This window comes from Bufo bufo, chromosome 2 (genome assembly GCF_905171765.1).
Source record: "Bufo bufo chromosome 2, aBufBuf1.1, whole genome shotgun sequence".
Classification (NCBI taxonomy): Eukaryota; Metazoa; Chordata; class Amphibia; order Anura; family Bufonidae; genus Bufo; species Bufo bufo.
In genome coordinates this window covers 730,792,111-730,811,117 of record NC_053390.1, presented here as the reverse complement: position 1 = coordinate 730,811,117, position 19,007 = coordinate 730,792,111, and the positions used below count along the sequence as shown (strand labels likewise).

The window sequence follows — 19,007 nt, the reverse complement described above, 5'->3', positions numbered from 1 at the left end:
ATTCATTTTTCACTTTCAGTTGTAAAATTTTTCAAATAAAACTACATTTATATTAAAATTTTTCTCTAAATTTATTGTTCTACATGTCTTTGATAAAAAAAAATGTTTGGATAAAAAAAAATGGTTTGGGTAAAAGTTATAGCGTTTACAAACTATGGTACAAAAACGTGAATTTCCCCTTTTTGAAGCAGCTCTGACTTTCTGAGCACCTGTCATGTTTCCTGAGGTTCTACAATGCCCAGACAGTAGAAAAACCCCACAAATGATCCCATTTCGGAAAGTAGACACCCTAAGGTATTCGCTGATGGGCATAGTGAGTTCATAGAACTTTTTATTTTTTGTCACAAGTTAGCGGAAAATGATGATTTTTTTATATTTTTTTTTCCTTACAAAGTCTCATATTCCACTAACTTGTGACAAAAAATAAAAACTTCCATGAACTAACTATGCCCATCACGAAATACCTTGGGGTGTCTTCTTTCCAAAATAAGGTCACTTGTGGGGTAGTTATACTGCCCTGGCATTTTAGGGGCCCTAATGCATGAGAAGTAGTTTGAAATCAAAATGAGTAAAAAATGCCCTGTGAAATCCTAAAGGTGCTCTTTGGAATGTGGGCCCCTTTGCCCACCTAAGCTGCAAAAAAGTGTCACACATGTGGTATCGCCGTACTCAGAAGAAGTTGGGCAATGTGTTGGGCAATGTGTTTTGGGGTGTCTTTTTACACATGCCCATGCTGGGTGAGATAAATATCTCTGTCAAATGACAACTTTGTATATAAAAATGGGAAAAGTTGTCTTTTGCCAAGATATTTCTCTCACCCAGCATGGGTATATGTAAAAAGACACCAGAAAACACATTGCCAAACTTCTCCTGAGTACGGCGATACCACATGTGTGACACTTTTTTGCAGCCTAGGTGGGCAAAGGGGCCCACATTCCAAAGAGCACCTTTAGGATTTCACAGGGCATTTTTTACACATTTTGATTTCAAACTACTTCTCACGCATTAGGGCCCCTAAAATGCCAGGGCAGTATAACTACCCCACAAGTGACCCCATTTTGGAAAGAAGACACCCCAAGGTATTTCGTGATGGGCATAGTGAGTTCATGGAAGTTTTTATTTTTTGTCACAAGTTAGTGGAATATGAGACTTTGTAAGAAAAAAAAAAAAGAAAAAAAATCATAATTTTCCGCTAACTTGTGACAAACTCGTGCTGCTATCCTGGCCGACCTCCGCACATCGTCAGAGCGGGGCATGACAGTACCCCCCCTTCTACGGGTGACCTCCTGACACCCCGGACCAACCTTATCCGGATGGGACCTATGAAAAGCCCTCACCAGTCGGCTGGCGTTGACATCCAACGCCGGAACCCACATCCTCTCCTCAGGGCCGTATCCCCTCCAGTGCACCAGGTACTGAAGGGAACCCCGAAGAACTCTAGAGTCGAGAATCCTGGAGATCTCAAACTCCAAGTTTCCCTCGACCAGAACAGGAGGAGGAGGCAATGGCGATGGTTCCACCGGTCTCACGTATTTTTTTAGTAAAGACCTGTGGAACACATCATGGATCCTCCAAGTCTGCGGAAGATCCAGCCGAAACGCTACAGGATTGATCACCGCAGAAATTTTATATGGACCAATAAATCTTGGACCCAGTTTCCAAGATAGCACTCTAAATTTGATATTTTTAGTGGACAACCACACCAGATCACCCACACACAGGTCCGGACCAGTCACACGTCTCTTGTCAGCCATTCGTTTATACCTCTCACCCATCTTCTCCGAATTCCCTTGAATCCTCCGCCAGATGGAGGATAAGGCAGAAGAGAATCTCTCCTCCTCTGGCATCCCAGAGGAACTAGTCCCAGAAAAGGTACCAAACTGAGGATGGAAACCGTATGCGCCCAAAAATGGCGACTTACCCGTGGACTCCTGCCTACGGTTATTCAACGCAAACTCTGCTAAGGACAAGAATGAGGACCAGTCCAACTGATTCTCAGCCACAAAGCACCTCAAGTAAGTCTCCAGGTTTTGATTAGTACGCTCCGTCTGACCATTCGACTGTGGCTGAAAAGCCGAAGAGAATGAAAGTTGAATGCCAAGCCGAGAGCAGAACGCCCTCCAAAACCTGGAGACAAACTGCATGCCCCTATCAGAGACCACATCCGAAGGAATACCATGCAATTTCACAATATTATCCACAAAAATCTGCGCAAGAGTCTTAGCGTTAGGCAGACTAGTTAGTGGTATAAAGTGAGCCATTTTACTGAAACGGTCAACTACCACCAAAATCACTGTTCTCCCAGAGGAACTCGGCAGATCCGTAATAAAGTCCATAGACAAATGCGTCCAAGGACGAGACGGAATCGACAATGGAAGAAGTGAACCAGCCGATCGAGTATGAGCAACCTTTGACCGAGCGCAGGTTTCACAAGCTGTCACAAAATTCTCAATGCTCTTACGTAACCCTGGCCACCAGAACCTCCGGGATACTAGATCACAGGTGGACTTACCACCAGGATGTCCAGCGAGGACAGTATCGTGATGTTCCTTGAACACCTTATATCGCAGGCCATCAGGAACAAACAACCTCCCTGGGGGACAAGAACCAGGAGCCCCCTCCTGGGCTCCCAACACCTCCATCTCCAATTCAGGGTACAGAGCGGAGACCACCACCCCATCCACTAAAATCGGCGCAGGATCCTCTGAATCACCTCCCCCAGGAAAGCTGCGAGACAAGGCATCTGCCTTGACGTTCTTGACCCCTGGGCGAAAGGTAACCACAAAATTGAACCTGGTAAAAAACTGTGACCATCTGGCCTGCCTAGGGTTCAGACGCTTGGCAGATTGCAGGTAAGCCAAATTCTTATGGTCTGTATATACCGTAACGGGGTGAGACGCCCCCTCCAACCAGTGACGCCATTCCTCAAAGGCCAACTTCATAGCTAACAACTCTCTATCTCCAACATCATAATTCCTCTCGGCGACTGAGAGCTTCTTGGAGAAAAAGGCACACGGGACCCACTTGCCAGGAGATGAACCCTGTGACAGCACCGCTCCAACCCCCACCTCTGATGCATCAAACTCCACTACGAATGGCGACACATCCGGCTGCACCAGAATGGGAGCAGACGCAAAATGCTCCTTAATAGCCGAAAAGGCCTGCAATGCCTCATCCGACCAGACAGAGACATCGGCGCCCTTCTTGGTCATATCAGTGAGAGGTTTTACTACGGTGGAATAATTCGAACAAAAAAATTCTAGATTAATTCGTAAACCCCAAGAACCGCATCAAAGCTTTCTGATTCTCTGGTCGGTCCCACTCCAGAACCGCCCGGACCTTTTCGGGGTCCATACGAAAACCAGAATCAGAAAGCATGTATCCCAAGAACGAAAGCTCTTGCACCGCAAACAAACATTTCTCCAATTTGGCATATAATTTATTCTCCCGAAGGATCGTCAAAACCTGTCTCACATGATCCTGATGGGTCTTCAGATCAGGAGAATAAATTAAAATGTCATCCAGTTAAACTACTACGAACCTCCCCACCAAATGATGAAAAATGTCATTGACGAATCGCTGAAATACTGCTGGCGCGTTCGTCAACCCAAAAGGCATAACTAGGTTCTCAAAATGACCCTTGTGCGTATTGAAGGCCGTTTTCCACTCATCCCCCTCCTTGATTCTGATCAGATTGTAGGCCCCTCTCAAATCCAACTTGGAGAACACCTTGACTCCAACAATCTGATCAAAAAGATCAGAGATCAAAGGCAGGGGATATGGATCCCGGACTGTAATACGGTTCAATTCCCGGAAATCCAAACACGGTCTCAGTGATCCATCCTTTTTCTTCACAAAGAACAAACCTACTGCCACTGGAGACTTATATGGTCTAATATGACCCTTTGCCAAACTCTCGGCGACATACTTTCGCATGACCTATCTTTCGGGTTGAGAGAGGTTGTACAGCCGAGACTTTGACAACTTAGCCCCCGGAATGAGATTAACTGGACAATCATAGTCTCGATGAGGGGGCAATTCCTGAGCGCCACCCTCCGAAAAGACATCTGCAAAATCTGAGAGATACTGAGGTAAAGCCGTAATGGACACACCAGAGATAGATGTGCCAAGACAATTATCCGAACAAAACTCACTCCAACCAATGATTTGTCTCGCTTGCAAGTCTATAATTGGGTTATGTCTAGTCAACCATGGCAACCCCAAAACTATAGGAGCTGGCAAATCCTTCATGACAAAACAAGAAATAATTTCAACATGTGAATCACCCATGCTTAAGTGAATACCATGAACAATGTGATTAAGGCTCCTTTGAGAAAGAGGGGAAGAATCAATTGCAAAAACACGAATCTCGTTCTCTAAAGTGCAAGTACTTAGTCCTCGGTTTTGAAGGAAAAGAAAGTCAATTAGGTCTACCCCAGCACCACAATCAAGGAATACATCAACAAAAACATTTTTTTACTCTAGCGCCACCATAGCTGGAAGGAGAAAACGGGAACTGCAGGGAGCTTGCATACCTGCCTGCTCCACCACACCATTCGTACTACCAAGTGTCAGGGAAGTTTTTTTTCTTTTTTCTTTTTCTCTTCCACCTGTGGTTTAACATAAGGACAAGCAAAAATAAAATGACCCCTCTTTCCACAATAGTAACATAGTTTGTGCACTTTCCTAAAGTTTCTACTATCAGAATGGCAAGAAACCTGACCCAACTGCATGGGTTCCTCCGCTACCCCAGAGTTACCTGTAACATCACCCGGGGAGGCAGTAGAGACGAAACCACTCACAGAAGGGGTAGCTTGCGCGGAGGGAGCCCTATACCTCTCTCTTCTAGCCGTACTGCTAAAGACATGGCGTTCTCCAAAGAGTCTGGGTATTCATGAAAAGCAAGGGCATCCTTCAATCTTTCAGATAACCCCTCACAAAACTGACTACGTAACGCGGGATCATTCCACTCTGATTCAGTAGCCCACCTCCTAAACTCAACACAATAAGCCTCCGCAGTAAGCTCCCCCTGAAACAAATTACGTAATCTCGACTCGAGACCCGATCTGGGTCATCGTAGATTAATCCCAGAGCCTTAAAAAATTCCTCCACCGACCGGAGGGCCCGAGAACCAGGTGGCAGAGAAAAGGCCCAGGATTGCGCGTCCCCTTTAAGCAGAGAAATAACTATACCTATCCTCTGACTCTCATCACCTGACGACAATGGACGCAGCCGAAAGTACAATTTGCAGGATTCTCTAAAACGGATAAAGTCATCCGTACCTCCTGAAAATCAATCAGGAAGAGCCACTTTAGACTCCACACAAATTTGACCTGCACCATCTGCCAGAGCATTCTGACACCGTGTGACCGAACCCCGTAGCTCCACAACCTCTAGGGATAGCCCCTGCATGCGGTCAACTAATGCTTCAATTGATGCCATCACAAAACCGCTGAGTAATGGCAGTCACAGTATGGCGGATTATAATGTCACGGCGGGCGTGCACTCAGACTCACAGATAACCCACCAACCAGGCTCTGGGCGAGAGACAGGGGAAGGGTCACCTCCTAGCTAATCCCTGACCTCTTTCCCTGCACTGCTCAGCCCACATGCAGACCTTAATGGTAGGTATGATGTGTCCCCGTGCCTGAGCTGAAACACCCTAAATTCCCTAAGATGGTGAAGAGGGGAAATAGGAGCAGCCTGCTCACACAGAACCTGGATGGGAGAGATGACACAAAACAACCAAACTTGAAATCACACTTAGCTTGCTGAGCTGGAACAGCCAACCTTCCTTTCTAGCTTCCAAGACCACAATGATTCCTATAATCCGCTCAGAGCACTTGGATGGTGTGCTATTTAAACTAATGACTCCACCCAGTGCACCTGATGAGAGGCGGATCCAGCACAGCTCCAAAACAAACACTAAACTCGTGCTGCTATCCTGGCCGACCTCCGCACATCGTCAGAGCGGGGCATGACATTAGCGGAAATTGGTTTTTTGTTTTTTTTCTCACAAAGTCTCCCTTTCCGCTAACTTGGGACAAAAAGTTCAATCTTTCATGGACTCAATATGCCCCTCAGCGAATACCTTGGGGTGTCTTCTTTCCAAAATGGGGTCACATGTGGGGTATTTATACTGCCCTGGCATTTTAGGGGCCCTAAAGCGTGAGAAGAAGTCTGGAATATAAATGTCTAAAAAATTTTACGCATTTGGATTCCATGAGGGGTATGGTGAGTTCATGTGAGATTTTATTTTTTGTCACAAGGAATATGAGACTTTGTAAGAAAAAAAAATATATAAATTTCCGCTAACTTGTGCCAAAAAAATGTCTGAATGGAGCCTTACAGGGGGGTGATAAATGACAGGGGGGTGATCAGGAAGTCTATATGGGGTGATTACCCCCCCATCATTGATCACCCCCCTGTAAGGCTCCATTCAGACGTCCGTATGTGTTTTGCGGATCCGCAGTGTCCGTGTTTTGCGGATCCACGAATCCGTGGATCCGCAAAACACATACGGACGTCTGAATGGAGCCTTACAGGGGGGTGATCAATGACGGGGGGGTGATCACCCCATATAGACTCCCTGATCACCCCCCTGTCATTGATCACTCCCCTGTAAGGCTCCATTCAGAGGTCCGTATGTGTTTTGCGGATCCACAGATCCATGGATCGGATACGCAAAACACATACAGACGTCTGAATGGAGCCTTACAGGGGGGTGATCAATGACAGGGGGGTGATCAGGGAGTCTATGTGGGGTGATCACCCCCCTGTCATTGATCACCCTCCTGTAAGGCTCCATTCAGACGTCCGTATGTGTTTTGCGGATCCGATCCATGGATCTGTGGATCCGTAAAACACATACAGACGTCTGAATGGAGCCTTACAGGAGGGTGTTCAATGACAGGGGGGTGATCAATGACAGGGGGGTGATCAGGGAGTCTATATGGGGTGATCACCCCCCTGTCATTGATCACCCCCCTGCAAGGCTCCATTCAGACGTCCGTATGTGTTTTGCGGATCCGATCCATGGATCCGTAAAACACAAACGGACGTCTGAATGGAGCCTTACAGGGGGGTGATCAATGACAGGGGGGTGATCAATGACAGGGGGGGTGATCAGGGAGTCTATATGGGGTGATCACCCCCCTGTCATTGATCACCCCCCTGTAAGGCTCCATTCAGATGTCCGTATGTGTTTTGCGGATCCGATCCATGGATCCGTAAAACACATACGGACATCTGAATGGAGCCTTACAGGGGGGTGATCAATGACAGGGGGGTGATCAATGACAGGGGGGTGATCAGGGAGTCTATATGGGGTGATCACCCCCCTGTCATTGATCACCCCCATGTAAGGCTCCATTCAGACGTCCGTATGTGTTTTGCGGATCCGATCCGTGGATCCGTAAAACACATACGGATGTCTGAATGGAGCCTTACAGGGGGGTGATCAATGACAGGGGGGTGATCAATGACAGGGGGGTGATCACCCCACATAGACTCCCTGATCACCCCCCTGTCATTGATCACCCCCCTGTAAGGCTCCATTCAGACGTCCGTATGTGTTTTGCGGATCCGATCCGTGGATCCGTAAAACACATACGGACGTCTGAATGGAGCCTCTCAGGGGGGTGATCAATGACAGGGGGGTGATCAGGAAGTCTATATGGGGTGATTACCCCCCGTCATTGATCACCCCCCTGTAAGGCTCCATTCAGAGGTCCGTATGTGTTTTGCGGATCCACAGATCCATGGATCGGATACGCAAAACACATACGGGCGTCTGAATGGAGCCTTACAGGGGGGTGATCAATGACAGGGGGGTGATCAGGGAGTCTATGTGGGGTTATCACCCCCCTGTCATTGATCACCACCCTGTAAGGCTCCATTCAGACGTCCGTATGTGTTTTGCAGATCCGATCCATGGATCCGTGGATCCGTAAAACACATACGGACGTCTGAATGGAGCCTTACAGGGGGGTGTTCAATGACAGGGGGGTGATCAATGACAGGGGGGTGATCAGGGAGTCTATATGGGGTGATCACCCCCCTGTCATTGATCACCCCCCTGCAAGGCTCCATTCAGACGTCCATATGTGTTTTGCGGATCCGATCCATGGATCCGTGGATCCGTAAAACACATACGGACGTCTGAATGGAGCCTTACAGGGGGGTGATCAATGACAGGGGGGTGATCAAGACAGGGAGGGTGTTCAGGGAGTCTATATGGGGTGATCACCCCCCTGTCATTGACACCCCCCTGTAAGGCTCCATTCAGACGTCCGTATGTGTTTTGCGGATCCGATCCATGGATCCGTAAAACACATACGGACGTCTGAATGGAGCCTTACAGGGGGGGTGATCAATGACAGGGGGGTGATCAATGACAGGGGGGTGATCAATGACAGGGGGGTGATCAGGGAGTCTATATGGGGTGATCACCCCCCTGTCATTGATCACCCCCCTGTAAGGCTCCATTCAGACGTCCGTATGTGTTTTGCAGATCCGATCCGTGGATCCGTAAAACACATACGGACGTCTGAATGGAGCCTTACAGGGGGGTGATCAATGACAGGGGGGTGATCAATGACAGGGGGGTGATCAATGACAGGGGGGTGATCAATGACAGGGGGGTGATCAGGGAGTCTATATGGGGTGATCAGGGGTTAATAAGGGGTTAATAAGTGACAGGGGGGGTGTAGTGTAGTGGTGTTTGGTGCTACTTATTACAGAGCTGCCTGTGTCCTCTGGTGGTCGATCCAAGCAAAAGGGACCACCAGAGGACCAGGTAGCAGGTATATTAGACGCTGTTATCAAAACAGCGTCTAATATACCTGTTAGGGGTTTAAAAAATCGCATCTACAGCCTGCCAGCGAACGATCGCTGCTGGCAGGCTGTAGATCCACTCGCTTACCTGCAGTTCCTGTGAACGCGCGTGCCTGTGTGCGCGCGTTCACAGGAAATCTCGCGTCTCGCGAGATGACGGGTATATGCGTCCAGGAGGAATGAATCGACCGCCGCCAGGATGCATCCCTGCGTTAGGCGGTCGGGAAGCAGTTAAAGGCTATGTAACTGTAATTTTTTATGATTGCATTTTACTAATTTTGGTCTAAAATCATTTTTTCAATTAGTCTTTATTAAAAATATTAAGATGTTCTGTCTAGTGGCTATTGGTATATTTGGTTTTGTGCTGCAATTTTTACGTTCAACTTGTAATTCCTCCTTCCCTGTAAGCTCACATCCTATGTCCTTCAGCCTTTTCCTGTTTGTCAGACATGCATCACAGAGTAAGGATTTTTCTTTGACCCTTATCATTTCTCAATGTACATTCAAAAAATACCTAAAGGCATTGCATCTTCCTCACTAGAATGCTACATGAAACTGCTGTCACTAGGGGAATGATTATAGTGAGTTCACTATCTTCCATTGCTTGTACAAGAGATTACCACTCACACTCATCAGAGACTTCTCTCATGTACATCAGTGGTAGAATAGTCTGCCTTTTAGATATTCATGCTCATAGTGTGTACCCATACTCATTTAGTATTTACAGTACAAAAAGGTTCTATCGGTCACTACAGCACCCACATATAGATGTAGCAAAGGTTTACTAATTTTCCTTATCTCAGACGGATAATAATATTAGCAATACTTTCCTGACCTTAAAGGGTTTGTCTGGTGGGTAATAGCTTTTCTTACAAAATGTTTAGAATGGATTAAAAAAATTTAAAGAAGCCATACTCACCTCATCATTCCACTGCAAACCTGATTCTAATGCTTCCAAGATCCTGCACTGTTCTCTGTTTTTTGTCCTTCTTAACACACAGGAAATAAGCTCTAAGCTAATCACAGGTTGAAGTCGCCATTTCCTGTGCATTGAGATGGACCAGAAAGGGTAAACTGCAGTGGTACTAGGAAGGTGACATTTTCAGCCTTTTGTAAAAAGCAAGTTTACCTTCAGCTAGTGTTTTAAGCACCTCTTTCCTGGTCAGTAGTCACCTATTGACATTACCCAGAGGCAAAGCTATAAGATGTGCAGAGACAGCAGTCACACCTGGGTCTTTGTGCCTGAAGAGATCTAAATGCCACTGTGCCACATAAGAAAGCACCATTATAAATTGCATATATGGCATATGGTAGTTGGGAGGTCCTGTTACAGATTTTGCAAAAGAGTCAAGAAACACTTACACCACAGTGCTCTTGAAAAGACAATATCCAGGTTAGATAGCAGGGCTCAGTAGCAGGATTGGGATCAATCCAGGATATTTCAGCCACTATACATTTACATTGGCATACTGGTTGTGTACAAGTTGTGTGGTCCTTCAGAAGATCTCTGAAGGACTTAGTCTTCCTTTCATGGGTTCCTTTATTTTCTCTTATATGGTGTATGTAGCATACAACAGAGAATGCAATATTGGAATTCTAGGTTTATAAGAGCTTTTCGGGAAGAGAGATAAGATTTGCCCAGCAGTGGCACTCTAGACAAATCTCTGTGAATGACCTGCTGGTCTATTTATAAGCAGGTATTTTAACATTCAGACTTTCCACTTGGGTGTGAGTAGACAGTCATTTGGGGGGAATATGAAATCTCATCTTGTGCTGGGAGTTATTTTTAGGGGTAATGGAAAAAAGGGAGGATTACATATCTGTCAGTCCCAAGTATTCTCACCGCCACTATAACAAGGACACTTTTTCCTTTAAATAATTTCCCAGTTGTTTAACACATTCATTACCAAATAACTACATAACCTGAGGTGCGTGCAACAGAATGGCTATATGTAGTTAATAAGAACATTTTTATTACAAATATTCAGTTTGTTAAGTAAGCTTCTTGCCCCATTCTGAGGGTATAAACATCTGCTCAACCAATACAGTAACATAGTACACTGGAAAGGATTTACAAAAACTTGCGGAGTAGTGTATTGCCCATAGCAAGACCTAACTGGTTGATATGGAAAGTTATTAATGTAATTTCCTTTACTAGTTATTTTATATTTTGCTCATATCTCACGAAAGAGGTTCTCCTTACTTTAAATCTACCTTTTTTTTTTACATTTCCTAATAATTTATTTATTCATTTATTTATTTATTTTATGTCCTTATAAAGTCCTTATAATATATAAATAATAACAGCAAATCTACACCTCCTGGTTGTTCATTTTCCTCAAAGTTTCAGTTCAGCTTGATGTACTATAGAGTGCATGTGTGTATATATTACATCTGAATAGGAAAAGCACAAAAACTCTGCAAAACAGATATCAGATGAATAGAAGAGAAGTAACGATGATAAAGATAAGAAATAAAACTTAGAAATAAACAAGTTATAATAAATAAATAAATAAATAAAAATTATAAAATTTATGTTCAATACAGAGGGTGATCAGGTTGTCTTCACAGGACATTTTACTGCTATATGCAAGATATCAATTTCTTTCTTAGAGCGAAAGTAAATCATAGAGTATCATTAAAACTTATGAAAACGTCATAGTATAAGCCTTGTTAACATTTATTCATTAATGAACTAAAATAGAAATATTAAGGCTTCATGAAGACGTCCATATTTTGGTCCATGTGCATTCTGTATTTTTCTCACTCCTGTCAATGGAAAAGGCTATTCTCATCCAAAAATATGGATTGGAATTGGACGTATGCTAAGATTTGCAGATCGTGCACACAGCACCACAAAAAAAAAAAGATGCATTTGTCGCCCCATAGAAATGAATGGGTCGACAAATGGATAGCACACTGAGGAAATGTGCATGAGCTCTAATGCAAATAATATAGTTAGATAAACAGGAAGATAGAAAGACAGAGAGATAGATATTAGATAGATAGATATTAGATAGATAGATAGATATATAGATATATAGATAGATAGATAGATAGATAGATATGAGATAGATAGATAGATAGATAGATAGATAATAGATAGATAGATAGATAGATAGATAGATAGATATTAGATAGATAGATATTAGATAGATATATATTAGATAGATAGATAGATAGATAGATAGATAATAGATGATAGATAGATAGATAGATAGATAGATAGATAGATAGATAGATAATAGATAATAGATAGATAGATATGAGATAGACAGATAGATAGATATGAGATAGACAGATAGATAGTAACTTATCCAGCTGTTCTATATAACTAAAGTACCTAATAATACATTTGCCTAATATCTCCTAATTGTATTGCATAAATCTTAGAGGTTAAAATGAGCAGGTTCCAGAAGAAAGTTTAAGCCTTAAATATAGTATTAGGAGTGTATGTCAGGAGGTGTTGCTTGAGAGAAAGTACAGCTGTACGGAGTATATAGAAGGCTATAAGCATGTGAAAACTGTTATTCGCACTTATGTGTGATTTCTATAACTGTATAGTCTATACTCTTACCCTCTCCAGAGGGTCTATGTAGCAGAGGTATTACATCTGATTATGTCATTTAACTGTTCCCAACTGTGCATTAAGATGTTAGCTCCAAATGAGACTATCAGCAGCTTTATGGAAAATCACAGATAATTCTTTAGTTTATAATGATGACTTTAAGGATAACTCTGCTTCAGTGACAAATAAGCTATGATAGCAAGATATACAGATAAAGAGATGCATCTACCAATAAAGAGTTTAGAAACATATTCTTCATAATTGCCATCTTCTAAATGTAGCAATTCAGCAGACAAGTGACTGTATAATCAATAGTCTCATTTACCAATGTAGTTACATAACCAGACCAACAACATAAAGAAATAAAAGCAAATCTACAGCAAGAATGTTTGTGGCACTTCATATGGTTTGTGGAGAATCTGGTTTCCCTGAAGCCCTCTAAACACCACTTGCAACATTGTATTTCTGAATAGGTGTAATATAATAGATAGTGTATCCCTACCCCCTCAGACACAGCAGTAATGCTTCTACAGCCTCTGGACTGCTGTATGATCACCTCTAGATTGTACACATTAATGTGTGTGCCCCTGTAACTATTACTATTACTTCATAATCCAGTAAATGCTTATCTATTTACTTATCTGTCTAATATTTATCTATCTATTATCTATCTGTATATCTAGCTACTTATCATTTATCTATCTACTCATCTGTCTATCATCTATTCATCTATTTTCTATTTGTCTCTCTATGTCTGTCTATTTAGCTACTTATCTGTTTACTTATCATGTATCTATCTACTTATTTGTCTATCTAGCTACGTATCATCTATTTAGTTATCTGTCTATCTCTCTATGTCTATCTACTTATCATACATCTATCTATCTATGTCTATCTACTTATCATACATCTATCTACCTACCTATCTATCTACTTATTTGTCTATCTAGCTAGCTATGTATCATCTATTTAGTTATCTGTCTATCTCTCTATGTCTATCTACTTATCATACATCTATCTATCTACCTACCTGTCTATCTACTTATCTGTCTGTTGTCTATCTATTTACTTATCAATCTCTCTATGTCTATCTACTTATCATATATCTATCGATATAACTATCTGTCTAGCTACTTATCTGTCTGTTGTCTATCTATCTACTTATCATACATATCTATCCATTGTCCCCCTTGCATTGTCATTACACATTTTCATATATAACATTTATACCTGTTGATAAGAAGAGTTAAACTAAAGTAACTTCTGTAACTGTTCCATCAGGTGGAGAGACCTAATAGAGTGTAAGCTCATACGGGCAGCATATTATATAATGCTTGATCATGTACAGAGCCACAAAGGATGAAGGTACAACATAAATCATTACCATTTCATACACTTCAAATCTTTTTTTTTTTCATGATGGGGTTGTTTGTAGGTGGAGGGTGTTATGTCCTGTCTGTCTCAGCATGGACAGGCAGAGAAGGTGACACATGCATTCATGGCTGGGATGTCACCTTTTGCTGAATTTAAATGCACAGCACAGTCCAACTACAGATCCCAATACTAAAATAAATGAAAGAGGTGCAGCCCCTCCAGGAGGATGGTAGAGGTGGCATAGCTTACCCTGCTGGTGCAGATGACTGGTCTGTAGCTCTCCTCAGCAGGCAGGCTGGTAAACTGTTGCATGGACAGCATGCTGAGCACAGCTCACATCCCCTCCTCACTTTCCTGCTGGATCTCCTCCTCCCCTCTCAGGGATCACTGCACCACTGTCCTTCCACGTGCTGAGGATGAAGGGTCCCAGCATCTTGTCAGCAGAGGACCCGCCCCTGAAGATGGAGAACAAGTCCGGAGACACCCTTCATGTGCTGGGGGCTTCCTCAGCTGCTGACACAGTGTGAATAAGGGAAAGGGCAAGGAGGCTTCTTATCACATGGAGCAACTTCCTTATCTAAAGAAGAATGTGCCGACAATAATAGCCATATAATAGAGCATTTATGCATAATCCAGGGTGTACATCTACCCAGACAGCACCGAGAACACTGTACTTATATAACTAATTCTCACATCTCTATCTACCTCATATCTATTTATCTATATCCCAGTCTTTCTATCTTTCTTCTCAACCTTAAATCAGTATAAGTTACATATGGATCTTCATGCAGGAAGACTCTCAGTGGAACTCTGTCCCCATCATGTCCAGACACCAAAGATCATTTAGAAATCACTTTAATCATTTCATAAAAATAAAAAAACTTTAAGGATTTTATCTGTGAGGCTTTTCTGTAAACATTTAAAAGTAATATAAGTGCATTAAAAATATAGTAGAATAACCCGGCTTTGCATGCAGAGGGTCTACCTCATTTGTTTGTGTGTGTTGTTAAAAGATATCCACAGTGCTTTTATAACAAACAGTGACATCCACAGTAACCCCATAATAGTGACACCCACAGTGCCCCCTTAACAGTGACATCCACAGTGCCCCCATAAAAGTGACATCCACACTGCTCCCATAACAGTGACATCCACAGTACCACCATAACAGTGGCATCCACAGATGCCCCCATAACAGTGACATCCACAGTGCTCCCATAACAGTCACATCCACAATTCCCCCATAATAGTGACATCCACAGTGTCCCCATAACAGTGACATCCACAGTGCCCCCATAAAAGTGACATCCACACTGCTCCCATAACAGTGACATCCACAGTACCACCATAACAGTGGCATCCACAGATGCCCCCATAACAGTGACATCCACAGTGCTCCCATAACAGTCACATCCACAATTCCCCCATAATAGTGACATCCACAGTGTCCCCATAACAGTGACATTCACAGTACCCCCATAACAGTGACATCCACAGTACCCCCATAACAGTGCTCTTATAACAAACAGTGACATCCACAGTAACCCCATAATAGTGACATCCACAGTGCCCCCTTAACAGTCACATCCACAGTGCCCCCTTAACAGTGACATCCACAGTGCCCCCATAACAGTGACATCCACAGTACCCCCATAACAGTGGAATCCACAATGACCCCATAACAGTGACATCCACAATGCCTCCATAACAGTGACATCCACAGTGCCCCCATAATAGTGACATCCACAGTACCCCCATAACAGTGAAATCCACAGTACCCGCATAACAGTGACATCCACAGTGCCCCCATAACAGTGACATCCCCAGTAACTCTATAACAGTGGCATCCACAATGCCCCAATAACAGTGACATCCACAGTGACCCTATAAAGGTGAAGAAAAAATGGCTGGGTTGTTGGAATGGAAACTTGGTGTAAAACTGTGTGTATGTCAGTGAGGATAAGACTGAAGGACCTTCAAGCTTCTATTGGTCATGTGACTGTGTATATCAGTAAGGCTAAGATTGAAGAACCTGTGAGGTTCTTTTGGCTAATATGGGTCATGCGAATGTCATATATTTTCTTTTGTATTATGATTTTTTGAGAATATCTCAACAATGGTAGATCCTAGCTGAAATCTGGTCTAAAACCTTCAGAAGCACCTGATTGTGGCAAAGTTGGTGCAGAATGGTACAGTTGTTTAGCCGTGAAAAAAGAACATATAGACAGAAATAAATATATACTAGCAGAAGGACCCGGCTTCATATGGGTATATTTCATCTATTTAATTCAATGTTTGCGTGTGTCGTTAAAAGATATCAACATTATCCACTGTAACAGTAACATCTACAGTTCCCCGTCCCTTTAACAGTAACCTCCACAGTGGCCTGCCCCCTTAACAGTAACATCCACAGCGCCCTCTGCTTTAACAGTCACCCCCCAAGCGTCCGCTCCTTTTATTAGTGACCTCCCGAGTACCCCGTCTTGTTAACAGTGATTTCCACAATAACCCGCCCCCTTATCAGTGACCTCTACAGAGCTGTGTTCCCTTAAAATGTGACCTCCACAACACCCCGCCCCTTTAACAGTGACCTCTACAGCACCGCACCCCTTAACACTTACCTCCATAGCGGACCGTCCCCTTAACTGTGATCTCTACAGTTACCTGTCCCCTTTGGGTGGCCAGAGGTCCGGTTTTAGTCTAGACAGTCCGGCTTTCAGACTCCCTGTCCTCCGTCCGGTGCAGGGACTCCCTGTCCTCCGTCCGGTGCAGTGAAAAGCTCACTCTCAGACAGCAGCACTGTGTTGTCTGAGCATGAGCTGCAGGGAGAAAGTCACCCTCCCTCCCAATCACTGCAACTGATTTTTACCTTTATTTTTTCAATCCCCGTCAGCTGTGGAGTGAGAGGGGGCATGGCTTAGTGGGACCTGGGGGCAGGGTTTTAAGTCCTGAATGGCCACCATAACTACCCATAAACTGTGACCTCCACAGCACTCCACTCCCTTAACAGTGTCATCCATAGCACTCTGCCCCTTTAAAGCTGACCTACAGCAGTGAAAAAAAATGGCTGGGTTGTTATGGAAACCTGGTGTAAAACTGTGTGTATGTGGAGACTAAGGGCCTGCGAGCTTCTGTTGGCTAAGGGTCATATGACCGGGCTTCTATTTGCTAAAGCATTTTTTGGGAATATCTGTCGCAGGGATGTCCTTTTGAACAGCTCACTCTCAGACACAGCACACATTCTTTCTTACATCCAGGGTTTTTCATCCATTCTTCCATGCCAAAGTCTTCCAGTTCTGTCATATTCCTGGGCCGTCTTGCATTCACTGCTATTTTGAGGTCCACAGATTTTTCGATAATGTTCAGATCAGGGGACTGTGAGGGCCATGGTAAAACATTCTGTTTGTGCCTTTTGAAGTAGTCTATTGTGGATTTTGAGGTGTGTTTAAGATCATTATCTATTTGTACAAGCCATCCTCTTTTCAGCTTCAGATTTTTTACTGTTGAGGTATGTTTGCTTCCAGAAGTTGCAGGAATTTCATTGAATTCATTCTTTCCTATACCCTTGAAATGTTCCCTATGCCACTGGCTGCAACACAACCCCTGTTCTGCCCAGCTGAGTTAGAAAATCATTACAGATCACGTCTGCCTCAGTCTTTGTATTTCTAATGTGGTTATAGCACAATCTAGTGGTGTTAAGTTATATTACACTTTGTTTTTCCTGTTACAAAGACTACTGCATTGTGGGTGGTGCACTGCATTATGGGTGTGCAAAGCATCCTGGGAAAGAGAAGTCTCCAGTCTACAGGACACATCAGCAGAGCGGTCCTTTTTGTATATCTCCTTAAACTTAACCATCCTTGTAAAAGCATATCTGGTGAGAGCTATACCTTTGTTTCAGGGATATTGTGTTATACAAAGCTGTTCAGCTAGTTGTAATTGTTACTCAGGGAGTTGTTACTACTGTTAGCTAGACATGTAATCTTATGAATAGGCAGCCATTTTACCATGTGTTTCAGTGTTAATGCAAATGTTATAGTACATGGTATCTATACTTTATACTTATACATGTTATTTGTATTCTTTTAGTTTTACAAAACAATCCTGTTTTGCCAATCAACAATCCTGTTTTGCCAATCAACAATCCTGTTTTACCAATAAACAAGTTAAACTACAAAGAACAGTCCTCTTATTTGGAAGACAGGAATGGTTTATGCTGAATGTCAAACTGCACACTGTGTGAACGTGTATGAAGACAGAACAACCCCAAAGCATGATTGATCCACCCCCATGCTTAATGGTTGGAGAGGTGTTCTTTTCATAAAATTCTGTGCCCTTTTTTCTCCAAACATACTTTTGATGGGCAAAGAGTTTTATTTTAACCACCTGCCATCTGGGCCATTTGCCCCCTTCCTGACCAGGCCAAATTTTGCAAAACTGACATATCTCACTTTATGTGGTAATAACTTTGGAACGCCTTTATTTATCCAAGTCATTCAGAGACTGTTTTCTTGTGACACATTGTACTTCATGATAATCATAAATTTGAGTCAAAATATTTCACCTTTATTTATGAAAAAATCCCAAATTTACCCAAAAATTTGAAAAATTTGCAATTTTCTAAATTTCAATTTCTCTGCTTTTAAAACAGAAAGTGATACCTCATAAAATATTTATTATTTAACATTCCCCATATGTCTACTTTATGTTGGCATCATTTTGGAAATGTCATTTTATTTTTTTTAGGACGTTAGAAGGCTTAGAAGTTTAGAAGCAATTCTTCAAATTTATAAGAAAATTGCCAAAACCCACTTTATAAGGACCAGTTCAGGTCTGAAGTCACTTTGTGGGGCCTACATAGTGGATACCCCCATAAATGACCCCATTGTAGAAACTACACCCCTCAAGGTATTCAAAACCGATTTTACAAACTTTGTTAACCCTTTAGGCGTTCCACAAGAATTAAAGGAAAATGGAGATCAAATTTTTAAATTTCACTTTTTTGGCAGATTTTCCATTTTAATCAATTTTTTTCTTTAACACATCGATGGTTAACAGCCAAACAAAACTTAATATTTATTACCCAGATTCTGTGGTTTACAGAAACACCCCACATGTGGTCATAAACTGCTGTATGGGCACACGGCAGGGCGCAGAAGAAAAGGAACTCCACATGGTTTTTAGATGCCATGTCCCATTTGAAGCCCCCCTGATGCACCCTTACAGTAGA

At 42.9% G+C, this 19,007-nt stretch overlaps 1 protein-coding gene across 1 annotated transcript in view; it reads right to left on the bottom strand.

Annotated features, from left to right (window-relative positions):
• CORIN (corin, serine peptidase) overlaps positions 1–14,190 on the bottom strand; it is a 498,512-nt gene extending 484,322 nt beyond the window's left edge. The window contains exon 1 of the mRNA XM_040418907.1: positions 14,027–14,190. Coding sequence (XP_040274841.1) covers positions 14,027–14,098 — 72 coding nt within the window. The 5' untranslated portion in view covers positions 14,099–14,190. The remainder of the gene's footprint in view (positions 1–14,026) is intronic.
• Positions 14,191–19,007: the final 4,817 nt, after the last annotated feature.